Consider the following 24,153-nt stretch of genomic DNA (forward strand, 5'->3'; position numbering starts at 1 on the left):
AGCTTTGCGTTAATCTCGCGATAAAAAAATTGACGGCGTTAAAATGGGTTTGCGTTTATTTTTTTATCACGAGATTAACGCAGAGCTGCCAACTCTCACGCTTTCGCCGTGTGACACACGCTTTTGCATGTTGGTGGTTGACTAAGTCACAATAATTTTTTAAAACATCATCGTATCAGGCCGTCATGAAGTACAAGGAGCGGGCGAGTGTGTGTGTGCGTCTGTGTGGTTCCAGATAGCGCACGGTAGCCCCGCCCCATGCCCCTGCGCACTCGCTCAGGGAGACACAGGGAGATCAGAACTCGTTCACGTGAAGCAGACTCAGTGACTCACTGCTTCTTAACTATGAAAACAGTGAAAACACAGAGTTTCTCTGGTCTCAGCTGATCAGAGATCAGCGCCTCAGCTTCTCGATCAGAGCAGAAGCTGACGTTGGTTTCAATCGCGCTTCAGTATCTGTTTTCGCCTCCAGTCGATAAGAAGCAGCACTGTGCTTCACTTTTTATTGATCTGTCAAAAGCTTTTGACACTGTGGACCATGCTGTTTTAAAGCATAGGCTTTTTTGCTTGGGTTTGTCAAATCATGTAGTTTCCTGGTTCACAGATTATTTGAGTGACAGGACTCAGTGTATTAAATATGATGGTCTGTGTTCTGAATTTGTGAGTGTCCACAAGGGCGTGCCACAGGGTTCAATATTAGGACCCCTGTTGTTCATTATGTACATTAATGATTTGGGAACAAACGTGTCAGATGCTAACATGCATTTTTATGCAGATGACAAAATTATTTACTGTTTTGGATCAACTTCTGCTAGAGCTGTTGAATCTCTGCAGAAAGCTTTTGATGCAGTCCAGCACACACTCCTGCAACTAAAATTAGTCCTCAACACTGAAAAAACTAAACAAATGTTGTTTTCAAACTCTAAGAAAGTACCTCAAACTGTCCCCACAGTGTCCACTCTTGAGGGAAATGTCATAGAGGTGGTTCATATCTATAAATATCTTGGTGTCTTGATTGATGATTCCCTTTCCTTCAAACCCCACATTGAAAATCTTGTGAAGAAACTGAAACTTAAATTGGGCTTCTTCTTCAGGCACAAATTTTGTTTCTCTTTTGAGGTAAAAAAGCGGCTTGTCACTGCAACGTTTTTATCCAGTTTAGATTATGGAGATTTGATTTATATGAATGCATCAGCTAAATGTCTATGTAAGATTGATGCTGTTTACCATGCTTCTCTGAGGTTTATCACTAACTGTAGAGCCCTGACCCATCACTGTGAATTGTATTCTCGAGTGGGTTGGCCCTCTTTGTCCACCAGGAGGCTGGGACATTGGTGCACTTTTATTTATAAGGCCATGCTTGGGCTACTGCCATCATATATTTGTAATTTAATCACAGAGAAAAGTGTTGCTTCTTACAGTCTGCGCTCAAACAATCAGATGCTTTTGTTAGTTCCATTGGCCCGCACTGAATCAGGAAAAAGGGCATTTGTCCACTCTGCTCCCACCACATGGAACTGGCTGCAAAAAGATTTTAAATTAACCGAAATGATTTCTTTGAACGCTTTTAAATCTACGATGAGAGCATTTCAGACCACTTCTTCTACTTGTAGATGTTTTTTATGAATTTTAATTTACTTGTAATTGTTTTTATATCATTTTAATTTCTGTTTATATGTTGTGAGTGTAATATTGTGAGTGTACATATGTTATTTGTTGCTGCCTCTTGGCCAGGACTCCCTCGAAAAAGAGGTTTTTAATCTCAATGGGACTTTCCTGGTTAAATAAAGGTCAAAAAAAAAAAAAAAAAAAAAAAAATGGGCCTGCGACGGCTCCTCTGTCAAGCCAATGACCGATTTTGTTAATATTGCATGCCCAATAGTATTGGATAGGATTGGGCAGTGCAAGACCGCCCTGCTTTTTGGAGAGTTGTAGAACAGCTTTTCTAGTACGGGGCGGCTTATTCAACCACAGAAACGACGAAATTGTCTGGTCCAGTTGCTTAAAGAAGGACCGTCCAATAAAGATCGGAATGTGTTGGAACAAATAAAGAAATTTGGGGAGAATCGCCATCTTAACCAGGTTAACCCTGCCAGTTAGAGAGAGAGGGAGGGAGGACCAACGAGTCAGATCTAGCTTGCACTTGTCAAGAAGAGGGCGACATTTTTTATTAAAAAGGTCCTTGAAAGATGCAGTCACAAATATGCCAAGATGCGATTATATTTCAATCGTTTGACAGCACTTATATATATATATATAAATGATTGTCACTCTATTGTCATGGCAACATTTGCTTTACTGCATACAGAATTACTTACAGGCATTTACTGGTGTAATTACTCAAATTAATTGTAAATAATATTTGTAGCACGTTTAGGGGGGATATTTCTACTTCAATGTTAGCCTTAATGCAAAAATGGCATTAATACCATTTGTTCTGGTATTTATTTCACAGAAGGAATCATTTCAGGAATTAATGATTACACATGGTAGAGATTTTAGGTTGATAACCTTAAAATAAAGATGCATGATAAATTAATTCATATTACTTAAACTTAACTTAACTTAAGATCACCATTTCCTTCATACAGCAAATCTATCTGACAATAACAATGAGGTTGTTGTCAGATAAATGGTCATGGAGTTGAGATGAAACTGTGTTTTTCCAGGATTTTGGAGAGAAATCAGCTCCGGCCAATCAGCTCGTTGCTCCCTCACTGCGAGCTAAACAATCATCAAAAACACGACTGTTTTCCGTCCTGGCTCCTAAATGGTGGAATGAGCTCCCCAATGACATCCGGACATCAGAAAGTCTACACATCTTCCGCCGAAAACTAAAAACATACCTCTTCCGACTTTACCTTGAATGAAAAAAAAAAAAAAAAAAAAAAAAAAAAAAACACTAACAACTTTTTGAAACTAACACTTTACTAGCACTTAAATGGCACTTACTTATAGCACTTTGTAGTTTTGCTTTATTTGAAGAAATTGTATTTTCTTGATTCTTGTCGTCCTTGGTATGTACCCTCGGGTTTGAATGCACTTATTGTAAGTCGCTTTGGATAAAAGCGTCAGCTAAATGAAATGTAATGTAATAATGTAATGTAAGAAAAGTTAAGTTAGAAATAGGACGAAAGTTAATTAAGTTTTTGGGGTCTAAATCAGGTTTCTTCAGTGTAGGAGTTATTGCAGCTGATTTGAAAGATGAAGGAACCAGACCAGAGGTGAGGGAGGAATGTAGGACATAATGTAGGTTATAAGGGAGGCTAGAGAGGGTAGGCAGGCTTTTACTAGGGCAGTCGGAAGAGGGTCTATTTGACAAGTTGATGGCTTAGATTTCTGAATGAGGTCAGAAATTTCAACAACAGAGGGAAAATTGAAACTTGAAAGTGAACAAGAGAGATGGGTTGAGAGAACCAGAAGGGATGGACTATGGGATGAATTAGGAGTCAGTTACTGGGGAATTTGATCAACTTTTGATCAAATAAGGAGTGAAAGTAAGAGGTTGAGTAGAGGTGAGTGCAAGAGAGTCCGGTTGTCGTTATATGTTGTTTACCAAGGAGAACAGGGCTCTTGTGTTCCGTCCACTTGAACTGATTAAACCTGAGTAATAGGTGGATTATGCTGAAGAGAGAGCATCCTTGTATGAAGAATATGATCGTTTTACATTTCTTTTTGTACAACAATTCCAGAGGCGATCCAAGCGGCAGTCATTCGCTTTGAGTTGGCATAGTAAAGGTGTAAACCATGGGGCAGATCGGGAGAAGGAGACAGATCGTGTTTTTAAAGGAGGCAGAGTGTTTAAAGGCAATGAAGACTATCTTTGTAATGAGAAACTAATTCATCAGTGGTGGATAAACAGTTTATGCTGGAGAGGCTGACAATGCCACTGGAGAGAGCATTTAAATCTCCTTAATGTCGGAAATGAGATTTCAGGAGATGGATTTGTTTTGGATAGCCGAAGGTTGACTTTAAAATATATCAACTCATGACATGATATTATCAGTTAACGTTTTTATAATCATTTCAAAAATGTCAAAGAGCAAGAGCACATGTTTTTCAGCACACAGACGCATTTCTGTGGCACAAATTAACAAATCAGGCTAAGGATCCACACACAATACTTGTTACATTTATTGTTAGTTTCCAAGAGATTTGTTTTATAGTGTTTAGACTAAGTCAAATCACAAAACTAATACTAAAAACTAATTTCTGCATTTTTTTTTACACCAGTCTTATGTTTTTCATGAAATGTAAGGTTCAGTTATGTGTAAACCTGTCTGAGCTCCCCTTAGGTTATTCAGTAAACTGTTACAATGATGATCCTGCTCATTTTTATGTAATCAGGTGCAGCACTGGGCCCCCTGCTGGCTGGCCTATTGTCTTCAGGGGGGTGGGATCAGGTCTTCTACATGCTGATGACAGCTGACTTCCTTGCTCTGTTGGTGAGTGCTTTGAAAACCAGCAACAGATATGTCAATATCAATAACTGATTGTCCTTAAAGCTGCGTGAATTATAAATGACTTTGAATGAATGAATACAGAGCAGTGAGTGTATATATACACTCACTGCTCTTTCTGGTCGGTTACAACCTAAACCATTTTAAGAAAAGAAAACATAGAACATCCACATTAACATTGGTTTTATCATTGCAGTTTAAAAAAAATGATGTTAATGGGTATAGTCAGTCAGCAGTTTGATTGGGCTGTCTATAGACTGAGTTTTTCCATTGTGTTGACTAGTTATACAGTAGACCTCTGACACTTGTTTCCAGTGTTAAGTGTTAAAATGGAGAATATGTACCTGTTGTTTGAGGAAAACCATCTTTTTGATTGATTTTTATCCTATTTATATTCGTGCAGAATGTCTGTTCATAACAGTGACCACTGAGATGAGGTTTAGAGAGAAGTTTGCAGAACTAGATGTAAAAACTGAGGATTCTAGTAAGAAGATATAAAACATGCAATGCAGGACATTGTGACCAAACGGTGGTTTTACAACACTTATGTGGCACAGGCTATGTGCCACATAAGAGGGCTGACTGATCACTAAAACACCCACCCTCATCCCCAGAAAAAAAAAACACCATTTAACATCAGTTTAATTGTTTTTCTAGCTTTGCTTCCTTACATTCAGATTGGTATGCTACTGGTGTTCTGACTCAAAAGAGAGAGTCACATACAGTGATTATTGAACCTTAATTTATATGGCAGACACAAACAATTTAAAATAAATGTTAGTCACGTATAACGTATCAGATGTTTTTTCAGTTTGCTTCACCCCCAAGAGAAATAAAGCTCTAAATACATGTTTTATACCAGCGCCCCTGATATATGAATATGTATTTATATGAATATATTAAATCCTGTAATAATTGACTTTGTGAATTTTTGTACAGTTTTTGCTACGGCTTGTGAAAAAGGAGCTTGACTCAACTAAATCCCGTCCCATTTCCATTGTACAGTAAGTCTGTTTTTTGTGCAACCATGATTTTACTCAATGTCCTGTTTCCATTGGTTGTTGCACAATTTGCATTCTTTATCTCGTATGATCATTGTAAATGAGTTTGATTTTATATAGAAATATTAGTTTGGGATGTCAAATTTATCGAGTTAAATTCAGCAGAAATGACTGCAACCAAAATCTATGTTCATTGAAAATTAGTACCCATTTGTTTTCCCTGCTGGATTTACCGTGAACATGTAATGGGTTAGCTGATGCTACTAACACACAACAGACAAAAAAATTAAAGTTTAAGCAAACAATCCCTCCCGGACGAAAAAGTGGCATTACACACGTAGAAGACACAAACGAAGATGGTAAAGAGAGTGGTGATTAGACAGTGGTGTTGATGTGCTGTAAACAACATCGTGATCTCCACTCTATCTGCTGCACCACCTCTCACCTGAAACCTGCTGAGAATTTGCTGTTGTGAGCATGTATTAGCAGAGAACCCACTGCTGCATTATGCATGTAAAAAGAGAACTCAGGAGAAACTCTGGGCCCAATTCTGTGGATATCTTTCAAAGAACATGTCTGAGGACGGCTTAACTTGACACCCAAACTAGAAGATGTGTATCAAAAAAACATGTTTAATGGTTTGATTTACTTGCTCAATGGAATGAACATTGTTCCTTATGAACAATGTTCATCTTAATATAGCTAAGTGGTCTTAAGGGTAAAACGTAATGACACCCAATTATCAATATTGTGTTGGTGTTTGTCTTTCACAGGTTGAAGGAGCATTGAGCAACATGAATGTGTGTTCATACATTCACAAAACTGTGTGAACCTACAGAGGTTTGCTGTAAACAAGAGGGTCCTTCTGTCCACGAGGAAGAGCTAAAGCCGAAGTTCTGCCAGATGAACCAGACAGAAATGTACACTTACAATTTTAACTTGAGCATAGCAGCTCTTCAGTCTAAAGAAATGATTGGCAGATTCTTGACATAAAAGTAGCCTTACTTTCAAATGTCTATTAAAACTACAGAGAAACTTAAAGTGACAATTATTTTTGTAGCAGTCATTTATACAATAAATGCTACTATAGTTATTGACAGCAGTTCCTATTCTTTTACTAATGAGTCCCCAAAGCCCTGACCTAATTATAACATCTGTAACTAACCAGTCTTTTTCATATCAAAGCTTTTATTTCCAAGGGACCATATATCAGCTAAACACAGCCTAACAGTGGCATCTATCGCAGGGTCAGATCAGCCACATATCAGATTTTTGAAGATCTCAAACAGGTCTGGTGGTGTTACAATATAATATAAGGCAATCAAAATAGAACTGCCAAGGGTTTTGCGAATGAGCTTCAATTGAGATTCAGTTTGGTTTTCCACACCCCAAAAAATGGTAACAGAAAAATAGCCACAAAATGGCATGACTGCAGGTTGTTATACTACTAAGAACAAAAAGCACCTTAAAAAACAATGTATCTCTTCAGTTGTTATTTAACGCCTATAGCCTCTTCCTTGCTGCTGTATTTAAGTGGGACAGATTCACTCTCACGATTAGTTGGATAATGAAGACAAACTAAAATGCCATGTTGTGATACACCTGCTTGAATTTTTGCAGCTAAACTCCTGTAATAAGATGCTCCAGACCAAGAGCCATCTACAAAGATAGTTTCTGTTATATCAGTGAGGTGAGACAGTGACACCAAATGAAACCGTGACTAATTGGAAGACTGAAAAGTTAACCACCTTACATCTAGGCTAACTAAGGAATACATCTTGTGATTCCAGGGTAACCGTTAGTGACATCTGTTGACTAGTAGGGCCAGTAAATGATGCTCATAATCACTGGTTTGTTTACAGTGTTTTGGAGCAAGTGGTGAGATTGGAAGTGCAGTAACATGTTGGAAATATACAACAATAAGGTAAAATGTCCTGAGCCTGTAAGATGGGTCCTGCCACAGCAAGACTGAACTGCACTAAGATTTGATGCTACTTGAAGTTTTTCTGTTTTTGTATTGTCCTTGTAACTTTTGAATTCTTCTAGAAGGTAAATGTTTTCTGCGGAGTGAACTTTGTAAGGTTGGTGTGTTGGTCACTTGTGTTGGTTTTATAAATGTCTGAAAAGTAACTGTTCTTTGGATCTTATTTAAGTATCTTTTGTCACACTGTGACCTGAACCCCTGTGGACTTTTGCAGCCCATTTGTTCCCAATATTATTTGAAACAAATTGTCAGATATGGTCTGTCAAAATCATGCCCAGCCAAGTCCAGCCAAAGTGATAATTATACAAATGTCAGTCCCTATCACAAAACAAATACAATAGCCCTTAAATGGTTAGTCCACCCAAATTGTGAACATTCAATATATAGTTGTATATATCCATTCAGGCAGATTTAGTTTGATTTGTCCCGGTTTTGAGATCTATCTGAAAGCTTGGTCTCTCTGCTACTACAAGTGAGGTGAATGATAAAATAATTTCCATTGCACAAGGATGACAAATAACCAACAGGACAGTTAAATAGAAAACTTGTAAGTCCCCAACTTACACAAATCCTCTCTGAACAAATATGGTTGTCAGGGTGGAGTACCTGAGTGATGCTCTATGAGGGCACATAGTCTTGCGTAAGTCACCTTGTCTTACTTAACCAAATCTTTTAAGGAATCAATTTGTAATTTATACTAGTAACTACTTTAAACTTATTTCTTTCACTTTTGTGGATTCAATATTTCCCCCCCATTATTTGTTCTGAACGTAAGGCACCAAAGTTGTATTTTTGCAACTACATTGTGGTTGTGAGGGGATCTGAAATACTTTTAATGAAAGTTATGAAATCTTGTGGATATATTTTTGCAGTGTAGATGAGTAAGGTTCTTATTTGAAATACTTCCTCATAGTTACTGAATGTAATTTCAGACTATGAAATAGGACAATCAGTGAAATTGGCACTGCTTATCTAATTAAAAAAGTGGTAGCACTGTGGGAAAAAAGATAACATTTTGAAAATAGTAATTGTCTCTTAGTTTTACCATTTGTTAATATAACTACATTCTGGTGATTTTTTTGTTTGTTTTTGTATTATAATAAAATCCCAGAAATACAAACTTGTCAATGCTATATACATGTATATCTTAATATCCGGGATCATTTTGTTTTGTGGCAGTAGTATTGAGATTATTATGTCTACCTGAAAAAAACACATGCTGTGTATATTTATTGTCTCTGCTTGACCTAGGAAATGTGCCTTGTTTGTTGTTAATCTTTTTGCTAGACAGTTGATTTTGTAAACAAGATGTTGTCATTACTCTTAATGATCTTGGTTTGGGGTGCGTTGATTTACAAAGCACAGATTCTGGGAAACAAAATAAAGCATTTTTTTCACTTAACTTTGGAGGTGATGTTTTGTATGGCTCTTTTTCCAAGCATAAAACTACAGGCTGGCTTAATCCGTCTAATTCATGGCATGGAGTGGCCTTAAGTCTCAGCTGGAGTTGGCAGGTGTCACCTGAAGTGGTAAGATCCTGACAGTAGGAAATCCACTCACTGACATAGGCAGAAAGTAGAAAGAAAGAAAAAAATTACAAAGCACAATTGCACAGAAAAAGAAGGAACCATCCACATTCTGGGCCACAGACAACCACGATTGTGTAACAGTTTGTTGAATACATCATTTGCAGGGTATTGTATGATACATACACTGCTCAAAAAAATTAAAGGAACACTTTTTATCAGGGTATGGCATGAATTCAATTGCACTTTTTTGATAATTATCTGGTCAGTTAAGTAGCAGAGGGGGTTGTTAATCAGTTTCAGCAGCATTGGTGTTGATGGAATTAACAACAGGTGCACTAGAGGGGCAACAATGAGACGACCCCCAAAACAGGAGTGGTTTTGCATGTGGAGGCCATTTCAAGTTTCTCCCTCTTGATCACTTCCACTGGTTTTCCATTAGGGTTGGTTTAAGCTATTTCATACTATAGCAAATGTTAAAGTTAAGAAGATTGTAGACTCTTCTATAACAGTATGTTGACGAAGCCAGTGAGGATTACGTTAAGTATAGATACTGAAGGCTGAAGACATTGTTGGGCTGTCTTAGCTTAACAATATCCAAGCTTTGGGAGATCAATAGAACACTCCCTAACTCCACCAACCAATACAATCACACTACAACAAACACCTCTTCCTGACGGAACTTTCCATCACACAAGTATGCAATCATGTAGAGCTAGTTTTCATATGTTGCTGATAATTTATTGTTTACTGTCAACAGAATTGTGCCTTATCTTTATGTGTACATATAATTCCTTTGGAACCTTTTACATTTCTACTTTACATTTGTATATTTGTTAAGTGTTGTCTTTTGATTATTTTTCTATGTGCATGCTGAAGTGTCCTTGGGCAACATACTGAACCCGTAATTACTCCTGATGGCTTTACCGACAATCATCAGGTCTGCAAGTAATGCATGAAGATATGCACTGTATGAATGTAGATATGCACTGTATGAATGTGTTTGTGAATAAGTGAATGGCAAAAATGGACTCTCAAGCACTTTGAGTGGTCAACAAGTCAAGAAAAGTGTTTTATAAATACAGACCTTGAAAAATTTGTCTGATTGATTTTTTTAAAAGGTTTTTATTTACTTTTCAGTTGCAGTTACGCTGAGTTATGTCACAATAATAAACAACAATAAACAACAATGACCTTACAATTACAAATAACAAAAGTAAAAACAAATGGGGAGATAGATACCACTCTCCTTTTTACAGCTTTTGATCCATACTTTTCAGATTAGCTGAGAACATGATGCATTCTTCTGTTTGTATGCAGTCGATTTTTCCTAGCGTTGCTTTAATCCTTAAATGATGAGTCAATTTGGAGTATATTTCCTGGACAATGTCCTACCACTTTCTTGTTCGAGAAGGGGCACAGTTTTACCAGCTCTTTGTAATGGCCTTTTTACATGCAAATATAAGGATTTTCAAGATATGTATCCTTTTAAATTAATTTCATAGTTGTCAATCCCAGGAACACAAGCCAAGGGTCCTTAATAATCTTGTAGCATAAAATCTTTAGAATCTGAATAACGCTGTCCCAGAATATTTTAATTTTTATACATGTGAGTGAGTGGCATTCACCTGTCCACACTGTCTACAGCATTTATTTAGCTTACCCAATTGTTTAGTTTTTAGGTGAGGTGTAGTAGAGTGTATCAAATTATTCCTGCAAAAATCCTGCCATCTTTTGGACACGATGGATGTTTGCTGTGTTCTACACATGGATGGCCACTCACTTTCTGAGAGTATATGTTTTACAAACAAAGAATTTCTTCCACTTTGATTTTGCAAACCACTGTACAATTAAGACACACTCTTTGAGGGGGTTTGTTTGTAGGCACCTGTCAAAACTTCAATTACTTCATTATCTTCTGCCGATCCCCATTTACTTTAATGCACTAGATTTTTTCAAGGGTTTTAAAGGAATTCCCCTTTATGATTGTACATATAGCTGTTATTAATTTTCCTCTCCATATTATGTATTATGTATAGTACATATATGTATATGTACCAGTGTTTCTCAGGGGGTGCAATTGTTGCGATGATGGCTAATGCCGGGTTCACACCGGACACAGAAGCACAGAGCAGCGACATGCTGCGCTAACAAAAGCTCTCTGCCTCCTTTCCGCCCCCATGTTAATCAATTGGCTGTGAAGCGCAGCGACGAAGACGGCTCGCACTCTGCAACGGTGGTTTAGGCTACTGGTCTATTTTTTTGGCTTGCTACAAGAATATCACGCCAGAAAACACACTGAAAATCGGTTTTAAACGCATCCCATACTTTCGATTTTTTCTGCTGTACTCCTGGAGATTCAAGTTCCCTGACTTTTTCCCATACATGATGAAACTTCCCCATCTGCCCATCCACTACAAGAACAGAAGCAGACAGACAAAGAGAGGGGGAAATGATGACGAGGCAGTGTGAACAGCCAGGCGGCTGCCCACAATAATTAAGGCTGCAAGGCGCCTCTGGGCACTTCTGCGTCCGGTGTCTGGTGTTTTGTCCGGTGTGTTTTTTTCTGGTCACCTCAAATAGCAATACCACCAGTAACCAAAAGACAAGGATTGTTCCATCGGCTACATACTGTGCAGTCGTTTTATGGACAGGTCTGCATTAACATTAATTTGGCTTTAAAATGACCAGATACTTTTTTATTGGTTCAGCCGCAAAACAATTTACAATTCAAGTAATGGAAAGATATGAGTGGAGTCCCATCACACACAATCGCCAACCATGTGCATCTTTGATGTCTCTTGCTTTTTGACCTTCTCTGAGAAATTATGCATGTCAGTGACGCCCCTAGTTGTCCACGATGTGTCCGTGCTGCCATCGGGGTGAAATAGAATACAGGAGTAGCAAAACAAGGCCTTAGCTAGTTTGCATCCTTTTAAACAAATTTTCCAGTCATAACAGCCTTGTGAAAATCACAGCTTATAACCTTTCCCTCCTTGTGTAGATGCTTGCATGATGTTTGAATTCGGTCTGTGTGGTCCTAATTTTTTGGTTGCCAATATATAGCCATTGCTACATTGACTGAAAGGCATTTCTTTTAGCCATGACTAGGACAATGCCATGCCTTGTAATCATAGGTACGGCTTGATTGGAGCGCCCAAGTGCACGAGTAACAGCTTACGTATGATGAATTCATGTTAGTGCGAGCCCTCCTGGAAATCATAGGGAATGCATTAAACAGTTTGAAAAAAAACATAGACAGTCTATGAGAGCGGTGTGGGGCGATTTCAGCCATATTGAAATCACCCCATAGCCAATTAAACAGGGCTCGGCGCTGCAGCTGATTGGACGATGATATTCAGACGGAGCAGGCAGGACCAACTGTTTTTATAATTGTATAATTTAATATATTTAAAAAATAATGATGATTATAATGATAACTAGGGCTACGTTGTAGCACTGGCGGGCCCGAGCACCCGCACGTTGAAGCCTGTTTGGGTCGGTGGAGAGAGCAATCGATGACTAAGCGCATGTCTCCGCGTTGCATCCATTTTGCGCTCTGCGGCAGTAGGTTTGCCAGTAGGTGGCGCCATCACTATTATTACACACAGACATATAGATCTGTTCAAGTAGCCGCTCTGATATAGCGTGAGCAATTTTGTGTCAATTGGACAATTTTACCACAACGTAATTTTCACACTGATTAGTAGGTGGCGCTATGACCCTGAACTAATATTTATATGTGGAGCTGTTCAGATCAGTATTGTGATTATAGGTCAGTAGTTTGGAGCCGGTTGGATAATGCAGAGTGGATTAACAAAGTACTTCCTGTTTCCTGGCGAATCAGTAGCTGTTCAGGCTTGTACTATTATCATGTGACAGAAGTGTGGTAGTAATAGGACAATGCACAGTGGACTTATGAAAACATCGCCTCGTCTGGCGAAGGATGATCCTTCGCCAAACATCAATGTTTACATGGTTTGAGGAAATGTCACAATTCTGACCTTGATCCAATGACTTGACTGAGGTAATTTGAGCTGTATATTGTAAAGCAGCCAGGAGCAGTTCATCAAAATATAAAACATGTCACTTCCTGTAGCCACCAAGGGGCGCTGTGATTTCAAATCATGATTTCTGTGTAGATGTCATCAGGCCGGGACTCTTGTCTTACATGTCTAGTTTGGACTCGATTGGACCATGTATGTTTGACATACAGATGCTCGTGTTTTGATGGCGTTTAATCAAACTTTGACGCCACGCCATGGTCACACGGTGTGATGGAAAAAAAATCCCTTAGTCACTTTTTTTCTTAATCTTGTTTTGATGACACTCATCTGAATTTGAAGTTGATCAGATGAAAGCTCTACGACAAGTACATCAAAGAAAAATGTGGGATATGGCTAAAATGGCCACTAAATTCAAAATGGCGGGCTTCCTGTTTGGTCTAGCATATCTATCCAAGAGACTTATTTGTTTGTTATAAAAAGACACATGCCCAAAACGATTTTTGTACATGTCGGCCAATCGTAGTGTCAGGGCTGCCCATTAGGGGGCGCTAGTCAGTTGTTTTGCCACGCCCATTCCTTAAAACCATTTGAATATCTTCAGGGGGGGGATTTTGCTAAACACATGTAGTTTGAGTGAGATAGAACCATTAACACTGAAGTTACAGCAATTTCGTGTTTCACGGCGAGTTGATGAACTTTGATGCCCCGCCATTAATATGGCGTTTGACGAAAAGTTACAGTTATCTTATGCCTTCATTATCAATGTCTTGAGACCCATTTGATAAAGTTTGACATGGTTGACGTCAATGGATGAGGAGAAATACATCCAAGTGTAAGACATGCAAAAAAAAAGACATTTCCTGTTGCCACCAGGGGGCGCTGTGATTTCAAGTCATGATTTCTGTGTAGATGTCATCAGGCCAGGACTCTTGTCTTACATGTCTAGTTTGGACTCGATTGGACCATGTATGTTCGAGATACAGATGCTCGTGTTTTGATGGCGTTTAATCAAACTTTGACGCCACGCCACGGTCACATGGTGTGACGAAAAAAAATTCCCTTGATCACTTTTTTTCTCAATGTTGTTGTGATGACACTCATCTGAATTTGAAGTTGATCAGATGAAAGCTCTACGACAAGTACATAAATCAAAAAAAGTGGAATATGGCTAAAATGGACACTAAAGTCAAAATGGCAGACTTCCTGTTGTTTTTTTCATAATGCTCCTTGAGACTTTTTTTCATGACTGGTCACGATACACCTATGTCCCGATTTTGGTGAAAATCCGTTATGTGGAAACCTAGGGGCTGCGTTCCAGGGAGCGCTGTTGAGCCGTTTTGCCACGCCCATTTCCAAATACTCCAGAATACGTAAATTTTCACCACTCTCTAATTTACTGGAAAGTTTTAAAACTTTTTGAGCACGTTGAAGCCCTCAAAAAGCCAGTTCATTAGGGGTCGTAATAATAACTAGGGCTACGTTGTAGCACTTGCGGGCCCGAGCACCCGCACGTTGAAGCCTGTTGCGGTCGGTGGAGAGAGCGATCGATGACCAAGCGCACATCATCGATCGAGCATGCACTTCTCCACGTTGCATGCGTTTTGCGCTCTGCGGCAGTAGGTTTGCCAGTAGGTGGCGCCATCACTATTATTACGCACAGACATATATATCTGTTCATGTAGGCGCTCTGATGTAGCGTGAGCAATTTTGTGTCAATTGGACAATGTTAACACAACTTAATTTTCACACTGATCAGTAGGTGGCGCTATGACCCTGAACTAATATTTATATGTGGAGCTGTTCAGATCAGTATTGTGATCATAGGTCAGTAGTTTGGAGCCGGTTGGATAATGCAGAGTGGATTAACAAAGTACTTCCTGTTTCCCGGCGAATCAGTAGGTGGGGCTATGACACTGAGGAAATATTGACACATAGAGCTGTTCAGGCTTGGACTCTGACCATGTGACAGAAGTTTTGTAGTGATAGGACAATGCACAGTGGAGTTATGATAACATCTTGTCCTTTGGCGAAGGAAAATCCTTCGCCGCACATCAATGTTTACACGGTTTGAGGAAACGTCACAATTCTGACCATGATCTAATGACTTGACTGATCTGATTTGAGCTGTATATTGTAAATCAGCCAGGAGCAGTTCATCAAAGTATAAAACATGTCACTTCCTGTAGCCACCAGGGGGCGCTGTAATTTCAAGTCATAATTTCTGTGTAGATGTCATCAGGATGGCACCCTTGTCTTACATGTCTAGTTTGGACTCGATTGGACAATGTATGTCCGAGATACAGAACCTCGTGTTTTGATGGCGTTTAATCAAACTCAAGACGCCGCGCCACGGTCACACGGTGTGACGAAAGGTCAATCTCTTAATCACTTTTTATCTCCATCTTGTTGTGATGGCACTGATCTTAATTTGAAGTTAATCTGATGAAAGCCCTGGGACAAGTGCATCAAGTAAAAATGTGGAATATGGAAAAAAAATGGCCACTTAATCCAAAATGGCGGCCTCCCTGTTTGGTCAAGCATACCTATCCAAGATATTTTTTTGTTTGTTATGAAACGACACATGTCCCGATAGATTTGTATAAATGTCGGCCATCGTAGTGCCGGGGTTGCCCTATAGGGGGCGCTGGTCAGTTTTTTTGCCACGGCCATTTCTTAAAACCATATGAATATCTTCAGGGGGGGGCTTCTGTTACACACATGTAGTTTGAGAGAGATAGAATCATGAACACTGAAGTTACAGCAATTTCGTGTTTCACGGCGAGTTGATGAACTTTAATGCCACGCCATTCATATGGCGTTTGACGAAAAATCACGGTAATCTTATGTCTTCATTGTCAATGTCTTGGGACCCATTTGATACAGTTTGACATGGTTGAGGTCAGTGGATGAGGAGAAATTCATCCAAGTGTAAGACAAGCAAAAAACAAGACATTTCCTGTTGCCACCAGGGGGCGCTGCGGTTTTAAGTCATCATTTATGCATAGCTGTCATCAGGCGGGGACTATTGTCTTACATGTCTAGTTTGGACTTGATTGGAACATGTATGTCCGAGATACAGATGCCCGTGTTTTGATGGCGTGTAACCAATTTTTAACGCCATGCCACGGTCACACGGTGTGATAAAAAAAAAATCCCTCAATCATTTTTTATCTCCATCTTGTTGTGATGACACTCATCTGAATTTGAAGTTGATCTGATGAAAGCCCTGGGACAAGTACGTAAAAGTAAAAATGTGGGATATTGCCAAAATGGCCACTAAAAGCAAAATGGCGGACTTCCTGTTGCGTTTTTCATTATGCTCCATGAGACTTTTTTTCATGACTGGTCACGATACACCTATATCCAGATTTTGAAGAAAATCCGTTATGTGGAAACCTAGGGGCTGGTTCCAGGGGGCGCTGTAGAGCCATTTTGCCACGCCCAATTCCAATTACTCCAGAATACTAAAATATCCGCAGACCTTGAATTTCCTGCAAAGTTTCATAACTTTTTGAGCATGTCTAGACCCTGAAAAAGCCCCCCAAAGGGAAATAATAATAATAACTAGGGCTACGTTGTAGCACTTGCGGGCCCGAGCACCCGCACGTTGAAGCCTGTTGCGGTCGGTGGAGAGAGCGATCGATGAGCAAGCGCACATCATCGATCGAGCATGCACTTCTCCACGTTGCATGCGTTTTGCGCTCTGCGGCAGTAGGTTTGCCAGTAGGTGGCGCCATCACTATTATTACGCACAGACATATATATCTGTTCATGTAGGCGCTCTGATGTAGCGTGAGAAATTTTGTGTCAATTGGACAATGTTTCCGCAACTTAATTTTCACACTGATCAATAGGTGGCGCTATGATCCTGAACTAATATTCATATATGGAGCTGTTCTATTCAGGATTGTGATCATAGGTCAGTAGTTTGGAGCCGGTTGGATAATGCAGAGTGGATTAACAAAGTACTTCCTGTTTCCTGGCGAATCAGTAGGTGGCGCTATGACACTGAGGAAATATTGACACATAGAGCTGTTCAGGCTTGGACTCTGACCATGTGACAGAAGTTTTGTAGTGATAGGACAATGCACAGTGGAGTTATGATAACATCGTGTCCTTTGGCGAAGGAAAATCCTTCGCCGCACATCAATGTTTACACGGTTTGAGGAAACGTCACAATTCTGACCATGATCTAATGACTTGACTGATGTGATTTGAGCTGTATATTGTAAATCAGCCAGGAGCAGTTCATCAAAGTATAAAACATGTCACTTCCTGTAGCCACCAGGGGGCGCTGTAATTTCAAGTCATAATTTCTGTGTAGATGTCATCAGGATGGCACCCTTGTCTTACATGTCTAGTTTGGACTCGATTGGACAATGTATGTCCGAGATACAGAACCTCGTGTTTTGATGGCGTTTAATCAAACTCAAGACGCCACGCCACGGTCACACGGTGTGACGAAAGGTCAATCTCTTAATCACTTTTTATCTCCATCTTGTTGTGATGGCACTGATCTTAATTTGAAGTTAATCTGATGAAAGCCCTGGGACAAGTGCATCAAGTAAAAATGTGGAATATGGAAAAAAAATGGCCACTTAATCCAAAATGGCGGCCTCCCTGTTTGGTCAAGCATACCTATCCAAGATATTTTTTTGTTTGTTATGAAACGACACATGTCCCGATAGATTTGTATAAATGTCGGCCATCGTAGTGCCGGGGTTGCCCTATAGGGGGCGCTGGTCAGTTTTTTTGCCACGCCCATTTCTTAAAACCATATGAATATCTTCAGGGGGGGGCTGTTGTTACACACATGTAGTTTGAGAGAGATAGAATCATGAACACTGAAGTTACAGCAATTTCGTGTTTCACGGCGAGTTGATGAACTTTAATGCCACGCCATTCATATGGCGTTTGACGAAAAGTCACGGTAATCTTATGTCTTCATTGTCAATGTCTTGGGACCCATTTGATACAGTTTGACATGGTTGAGGTCAGTGGATGAGGAGAAATTCATCCAAGTGTAAGACAAGCAAAAAACAAGACATTTCCTGTTGCCACCAGGGGGCGCTGCGGTTTTAAGTCATCATTTATGCATAGATGTCATCAGGCGGGGACTATTGTCTTACATGTCTAGTTTGGACTTGATTGGAACATGTATGTCCGAGATACAGATGCCCGTGTTTTGATGGCGTGTAACCAATTTTTAACGCCATGCCACGGTCACACGGTGTGATAAAAAAAAAATCCCTCAATCATTTTTTATCTCCATCTTGTTGTGATGACACTCATCTGAATTTGAAGTTGATCTGATGAAAGCCCTGGGACAAGTACGTAAAAGTAAAAATGTGGGATATTGCCAAAATGGCCACTAAAAGCAAAATGGCGGACTTCCTGTTGCGTTTTTCATAATGCTCCATGAGACTTTTTTTCATGACTGGTCACGATACACCTATATCCAGATTTTGATGAAAATCCGTTATGTGGAAACCTAGGGGCTGGTTCCAGGGGGCGCTGTAGAGCCATTTTGCCACGCCCAATTCCAATTACTCCAGAATACTAAAATATCCGCAGACCTTGAATTTCCTGCAAAGTTTCATAACTTTTTGAGCATGTCTAGACCCTGAAAAAGCCCCCCAAAGGGAAATAATAATAATAATAATAAAAATCCTTACAGATTCAATAGGGCCTCTCACCATTCGGTGCTCGGGCCCTAATAACTAGGGCTACGTTGTAGCACTTGCGGGCCCGAGCACCCGCACGTTGAAGCCTGTTGCGGTCGGTGGAGAGAGCGATCGATGACCAAGCGCACATCATCGATCGAGCATGCACTTCTCCACGTTGCATGCGTTTTGCGCTCTTCGGCAGTAGGTTTGCCAGTAGGTGGCGCCATCACTATTATTACGCACAGACATATATATCTGTTCAAGTAGGCGCTCTGATGTAGCGTGAGAAATTTTGTGTCAATTGGACAATGTTTCCGCAACTTAATTTTCACACTGATCAGTAGGTGGCGCTATGATCCTGAACTAATATTCATATATGGAGCTGTTCAGATCAGTATTGTGATCATAGGTCAGTAGTTTGGAGCCGGTTGGATAATGCAGAGTGGATTAACAAAGTACTTCCTGTTTCCTGGCGAATCAGTAGGTGGCGCCATGACACTGAGGAAATATTGACACATAGAGCTGTTCAGGCTTGGACTCTGACCATGTGACAGAAGTTTTGTAGTGATAGGACAATGCACAGTGGAGTTATGATAACATCGTGTCCTTTGGCGAAGGAAAATCCTTCGCCGCACATCAATGTTTACACGGTTTGAGGAAACGTCACAATTCTGACCATGATCTAATGACTTGACTGATCTGATTTGAGCTGTATATTGTAAATCAGCCAGGAGCAGTTCATCAAAGTATAAAACATGTCACTTTCTGTAGCCACCAGGGGGCGCTGTAATTTCAAGTCATAATTTCTGTGTAGATGTCATCAGGATGGCACCCTTGTCTTACATGTCTAGTTTGGACTCGATTGGACAATGTATGTCCGAGATACAGAACCTCGTGTTTTGATGGCGTTTAATCAAACTCAAGACGCCACGCCACGGTCACACGGTGTGACGAAAGGTCAATCTCTTAATCACTTTTTATCTCCATCTTGTTGTGATGGCACTGATCTTAATTTGAAGTTAATCTGATGAAAGCCCTGGGACAAGTGCATCAAGTAAAAATGTGGAATATGGAAAAAAAATGGCCACTTAATCCAAAATGGCGGCCTCCCTGTTTGGTCAAGCATACCTATCCAAGATATTTTTTTGTTTGTTATGAAACGACACATGTCCCGATAGATTTGTATAAATGTCGGCCATCGTAGTGCCGGGGTTGCCCTATAGGGGGCGCTGGTCAGTTTTTTTGCCACGCCCATTTCTTAAAACCATATGAATATCTTCAGGGGGGGGCTGTTGTTACACACATGTAGTTTGAGAGAGATAGAATCATGAACACTGAAGTTACAGCAATTTCGTGTTTCACGGCGAGTTGATGAACTTTAATGCCATGCCATTCATATGGCGTTTGACGAAAAGTCAGGGTAATCTTATGTCTTCATTGTCAATGTCTTGGGACCCATTTGATACAGTTTGACATGGTTGAGGTCAGTGGATGAGGAGAAATTCATCCAAGTGTAAGACAAGCAAAAAACAAGACATTTCCTGTTGCCACCAGGGGGCGCTGCGATTTTAAGTCATCATTTATGCATAGATGTCATCAGGCGGGGACTATTGTCTTACATGTCCAGTTTGGACTTGATTGGAACATGTATGTCCGAGATACAGATGCCCGTGTTTAGATGGCGTGTAACCAATTTTTAACGCCATGCCACGGTCACACGGTGTGATAAAAAAAAAATCCCTCAATCATTTTTTATCTCCATCTTGTTGTGATGACACTCATCTGAATTTGAAGTTGATCTGATGAAAGCCCTGGGACAAGTACGTAAAAGTAAAAATGTGGGATATTGCCAAAATGGCCACTAAAATCAAAATGGCGGACTTCCTGTTGCGTTTTTCATAATGCTCCATGAGACTTTTTTTCATGACTGGTCACGATACACCTATATCCAGATTTTGATGAAAATCCGTTATGTGGAAACCTAGGGGCTGGTTCCAGGGGGCGCTGTAGAGCCATTTTGCCACGCCCAATTCCAATTACTCCAGAATACTAAAATATCCGCAGACCTTGAATTTCCTGCAAAGTTTCATAACTTTTTGAGCATGTCTAGACCCTGAAAAAGCCCCCCAAAGGGAAATAATAATAATAATAATAATAATAATAATAATAATAATAATAATAAAAATCCTTACAGATTCAATAGGGCCTCTCACCATTCGGTGCTCGGGCCCTAATAATAAAAATCCTTACAGATTCAATAGGGCCTCTCACCATTCGGTGCTCGGGCCCTAATAATAAAAATCCTTACAGATTCAATAGGGCCTCTCACCATTCGGTGCTCGGGCCCTAACTAGGGCTACGTTGTAGCACTAACGGGCCCGAGCACAGGCAATTTCAAGTCTGTTGCGGTCGGGGAAGAGAGAACGATCGATGACCAAGCGCATGTCTATGCCTTGCGTGCGTTTTAAGCTCTGCAGCAAGAATAAACGCTTCACTTCCTGTAGCCAGCAGGTGGCGCTAGGATTTTAAGTCATGGTGACTTTGTAGATGTCATCAGGTCGCGACTCTTGTCTTACATGTCTAGTTTGGAGTTGATTGGACCAAGTATGTCCAAGATACAGACGCTCGTGTTTTGATGGCGTGTGATCAGACTTTGACTCCACGCCATGGTCAGAGTTTGGTGTTTTCCTATTTTGTAACAGGTAAAAATAGCAGTTAAATGTCAACAGTTGTCTTTATTGTCGTTCTATTATTTAATAAATGCAACAAACTATAGTTTTTATATATATGTTGTATGACTATATATATATATATATATAACTTTATAACCTGTGTTATCAAATATGTTGTGCGGCACCAGACAGCTTTAAATTGGGGGAAGAGTGGAGGAAATGGCTCTTTCAATAGTAAAGGTTGCCTACCCCTGCCTTAGGTGACACAATTTGTGCCTTGGTCAAACGATGATCATATACAGCCCTCTAGTGACTTAATATTGCGGTACAAGTAGGTGTGCCGGCAATATAAAGCCACTTGAGGTCAGTAGAAGACAATGAAACACAGACATGGTTGAAATGAAAACAAGTCTTTTCATTTTGCACATCAAGATTTTAAGCCACACCACGGTCACACAGTGTGACGGAAAGTTACAATTTTGATAACTTTAGATCTTCATCTTTTTTTGAAGACACGCATCTAAATTTTACGTTGATTTGATGAAGGCCCTACGTCAACTGAATCAAACTGTAACACATACCAAAAAGAAGACATTTCCTGTTGTTACCAGGGGGCGCTGTGATTGTAAGTCACAATTTCTGCACAGATGTCTTCAGATCGCAACTCTTGTCTTACATGTCTAGTTTGGAGTCGATGGGACGAAATATGTCAGAGATATAGAAGCTTGTGTTTTGATGGCGTTTCGTCACACTTTAATGCCACGCCACGGTCAGACGGTGTGTCAGAAAGTTGTTTCGTTGATAACTTTTTATCTCCATCTTGTTGTGATGGCACTCATCTAAATTTTTAGTTGATCTGATGAAAGCTCTCAGAGAAGTACATAAAAATATAAAACGTACCAAAAACAAGACATTTGCTGTTGCCACCAGGGGGCGCTGTGATTGTAAGTCACAATTTCTGCACCGATGTCTTCTGGTCGCGACTCTTGTCGTATGTGTCTAGTTTGGACTCGATTGTATAAAATATGTCTGAGATACAGAAGCTTGTGTTTTGATGGCGTTTTCATCACACTTTGCCGCCACGCCACAGGCACACGATATGACGAAAAGTTTTTTTTTTTGATAACTTTCAATCTCCATATTGTTATGATGACAGTCATTTACATTTTAAGCTGATCTGATGAAAGCTGTACGACAAGTACATCAAAGAAAAAATTATGGAATATGACTAAAATAAGCACTAAATCTAAAATGGCGGGCTTCCTGTTGCGTTTTTCATATAGCTCCGAGCACGTTTTTTGTGCATCTGGTGATGATACACAACCGTCTTCAATTTCGTGAGGATCCGTGAATGCTAAATGAGGTGTTTCCCCGTAAATGTGGGGATGCTCCGTTGGTGGCACTGTGGAGCCATTTTGCCACGCCCATTTCCAAATACCCAAGAATATGTAAATTTTCACGACTTTCTAACCAACTGCAAACTTTTACAACTTTTTGACCATGATAAAGCCCTCAAAAAGCCAATACACTGTCGGAAGAAATAATAATAACTAGGGCTACGTTGTAGCACTAACGGGCCCGAGCACAGGCAATTTCAAGTCTGTTGCGGTCGGGGAAGAGAGAACGTTCGATGACCAAGCGCTCGTCTCCACATTGCCTGCGTTTGCCCTGTGCGGCAAGGAAGATCGCTCCACTTCTTCTGGCCAGCCGCTGGTGCTGAACTAGAGGTAAGTAACCTTGAAACTATCCAACATAACCTATTGCTTTATCTATCATCATATGCTTACATGCCTCAAGTTTTTTGTAATATGTAATTGTTATAAAAGTTACCGTTTATTTATCACGTCTAATGAACAGATTGAAGCAAGATAACTCGACAGTCTTGTTTTGGTTGTGACATTATTTTTTTTAATGAGTTACTATCAATACGCTACACGTGTACGTTTCATTGTGATAGTAACTGTTTCACCAATATTCTGATACAGGATGGTATATCCGCCATTACTATTTTCACATCGTTTATTTAGTCTGTCATGGAGTTGTAGAGTGAATTAGACAGTAGTGATAACATTATAATGTCCACACATCAGTGTTGTAAACACTTCTCCAATTAATTATATAATTATGTTTTCACACTGAGGGAAGTGGAGAGACTTGATGTGGACTGTTATCAACAGCTCTGTGGGAGATCATCACCTTGAATATTACAGATGAGGTAGAAAGACATTTTATCTAAGTGTACAATGTTGTATTTCTTTGTCACGTTTTATCAAAAGCGATTTAAAGTATGTGCATTTAACCATTAGGATACAAACCCAGACCCTAGTACATCGGTTCTAGCTGAAATAAGTAGTGCTTCATAAACAACACAAAACATTCATAACAGTACGCTTCTGCTCCTCATTAATGCAGCTCCTGATGTCCCCAGCAGCAACATGGTGGAGATCTGCAGCTTCATGCTGGTCAACTGGAAGACAACTGATTAAGATTAAAAGATTAAGATTAAAATCCATTTATTCATCCCAAACACATGCACAGACATGCAAAGGCACACTCATGCAGGTAGGGAAATTTAATCGCTGCTTTTTACCCATCTGGTGCAGGACACACAGAGCAGTGAGCGACCATGTACGGCGCTCGGGGGAGCAGATGTTGGGGGAGTGAGGTGCCTTGCTCATGGGCACTAGAGAGGGTAGGGAGACTCTTGGATTTTTGGACAGATCAATCCAGGTTTGACTTTTGTTGTCTCTCCATGGAGTCGAACCAAAGACGAACCAGAGACCTTCTCTGCCCATAGTCCAAGTTTCTGCCACTCGACCACCGCCTCTCCTCATGCA

The 24,153-nt window shown here is 40.1% G+C and overlaps 1 protein-coding gene across 9 annotated transcripts in view; it reads left to right on the forward strand.

Annotated features, from left to right (window-relative positions):
- slc37a1 (solute carrier family 37 member 1) overlaps positions 1-8,847 on the forward strand; it is a 67,740-nt gene extending 58,893 nt beyond the window's left edge. For all 9 annotated transcript variants that reach the window (XM_062402596.1, XM_062402588.1, XM_062402593.1 and 6 more), the window contains 3 exons: positions 4,348-4,445; positions 5,400-5,464; positions 6,235-8,847. In XM_062402596.1, the coding sequence (XP_062258580.1) occupies positions 4,348-4,445; positions 5,400-5,464; positions 6,235-6,250 (179 nt within the window). In that variant the 3' untranslated portion in view covers positions 6,251-8,847. The remainder of the gene's footprint in view (positions 1-4,347; positions 4,446-5,399; positions 5,465-6,234) is intronic.
- The last annotated feature ends 15,306 nt before the right edge of the window (positions 8,848-24,153 follow it).

This window comes from Platichthys flesus, chromosome 13, assembly GCF_949316205.1.
Source record: "Platichthys flesus chromosome 13, fPlaFle2.1, whole genome shotgun sequence".
In the NCBI taxonomy this organism is placed as follows: Eukaryota; Metazoa; Chordata; class Actinopteri; order Pleuronectiformes; family Pleuronectidae; genus Platichthys; species Platichthys flesus.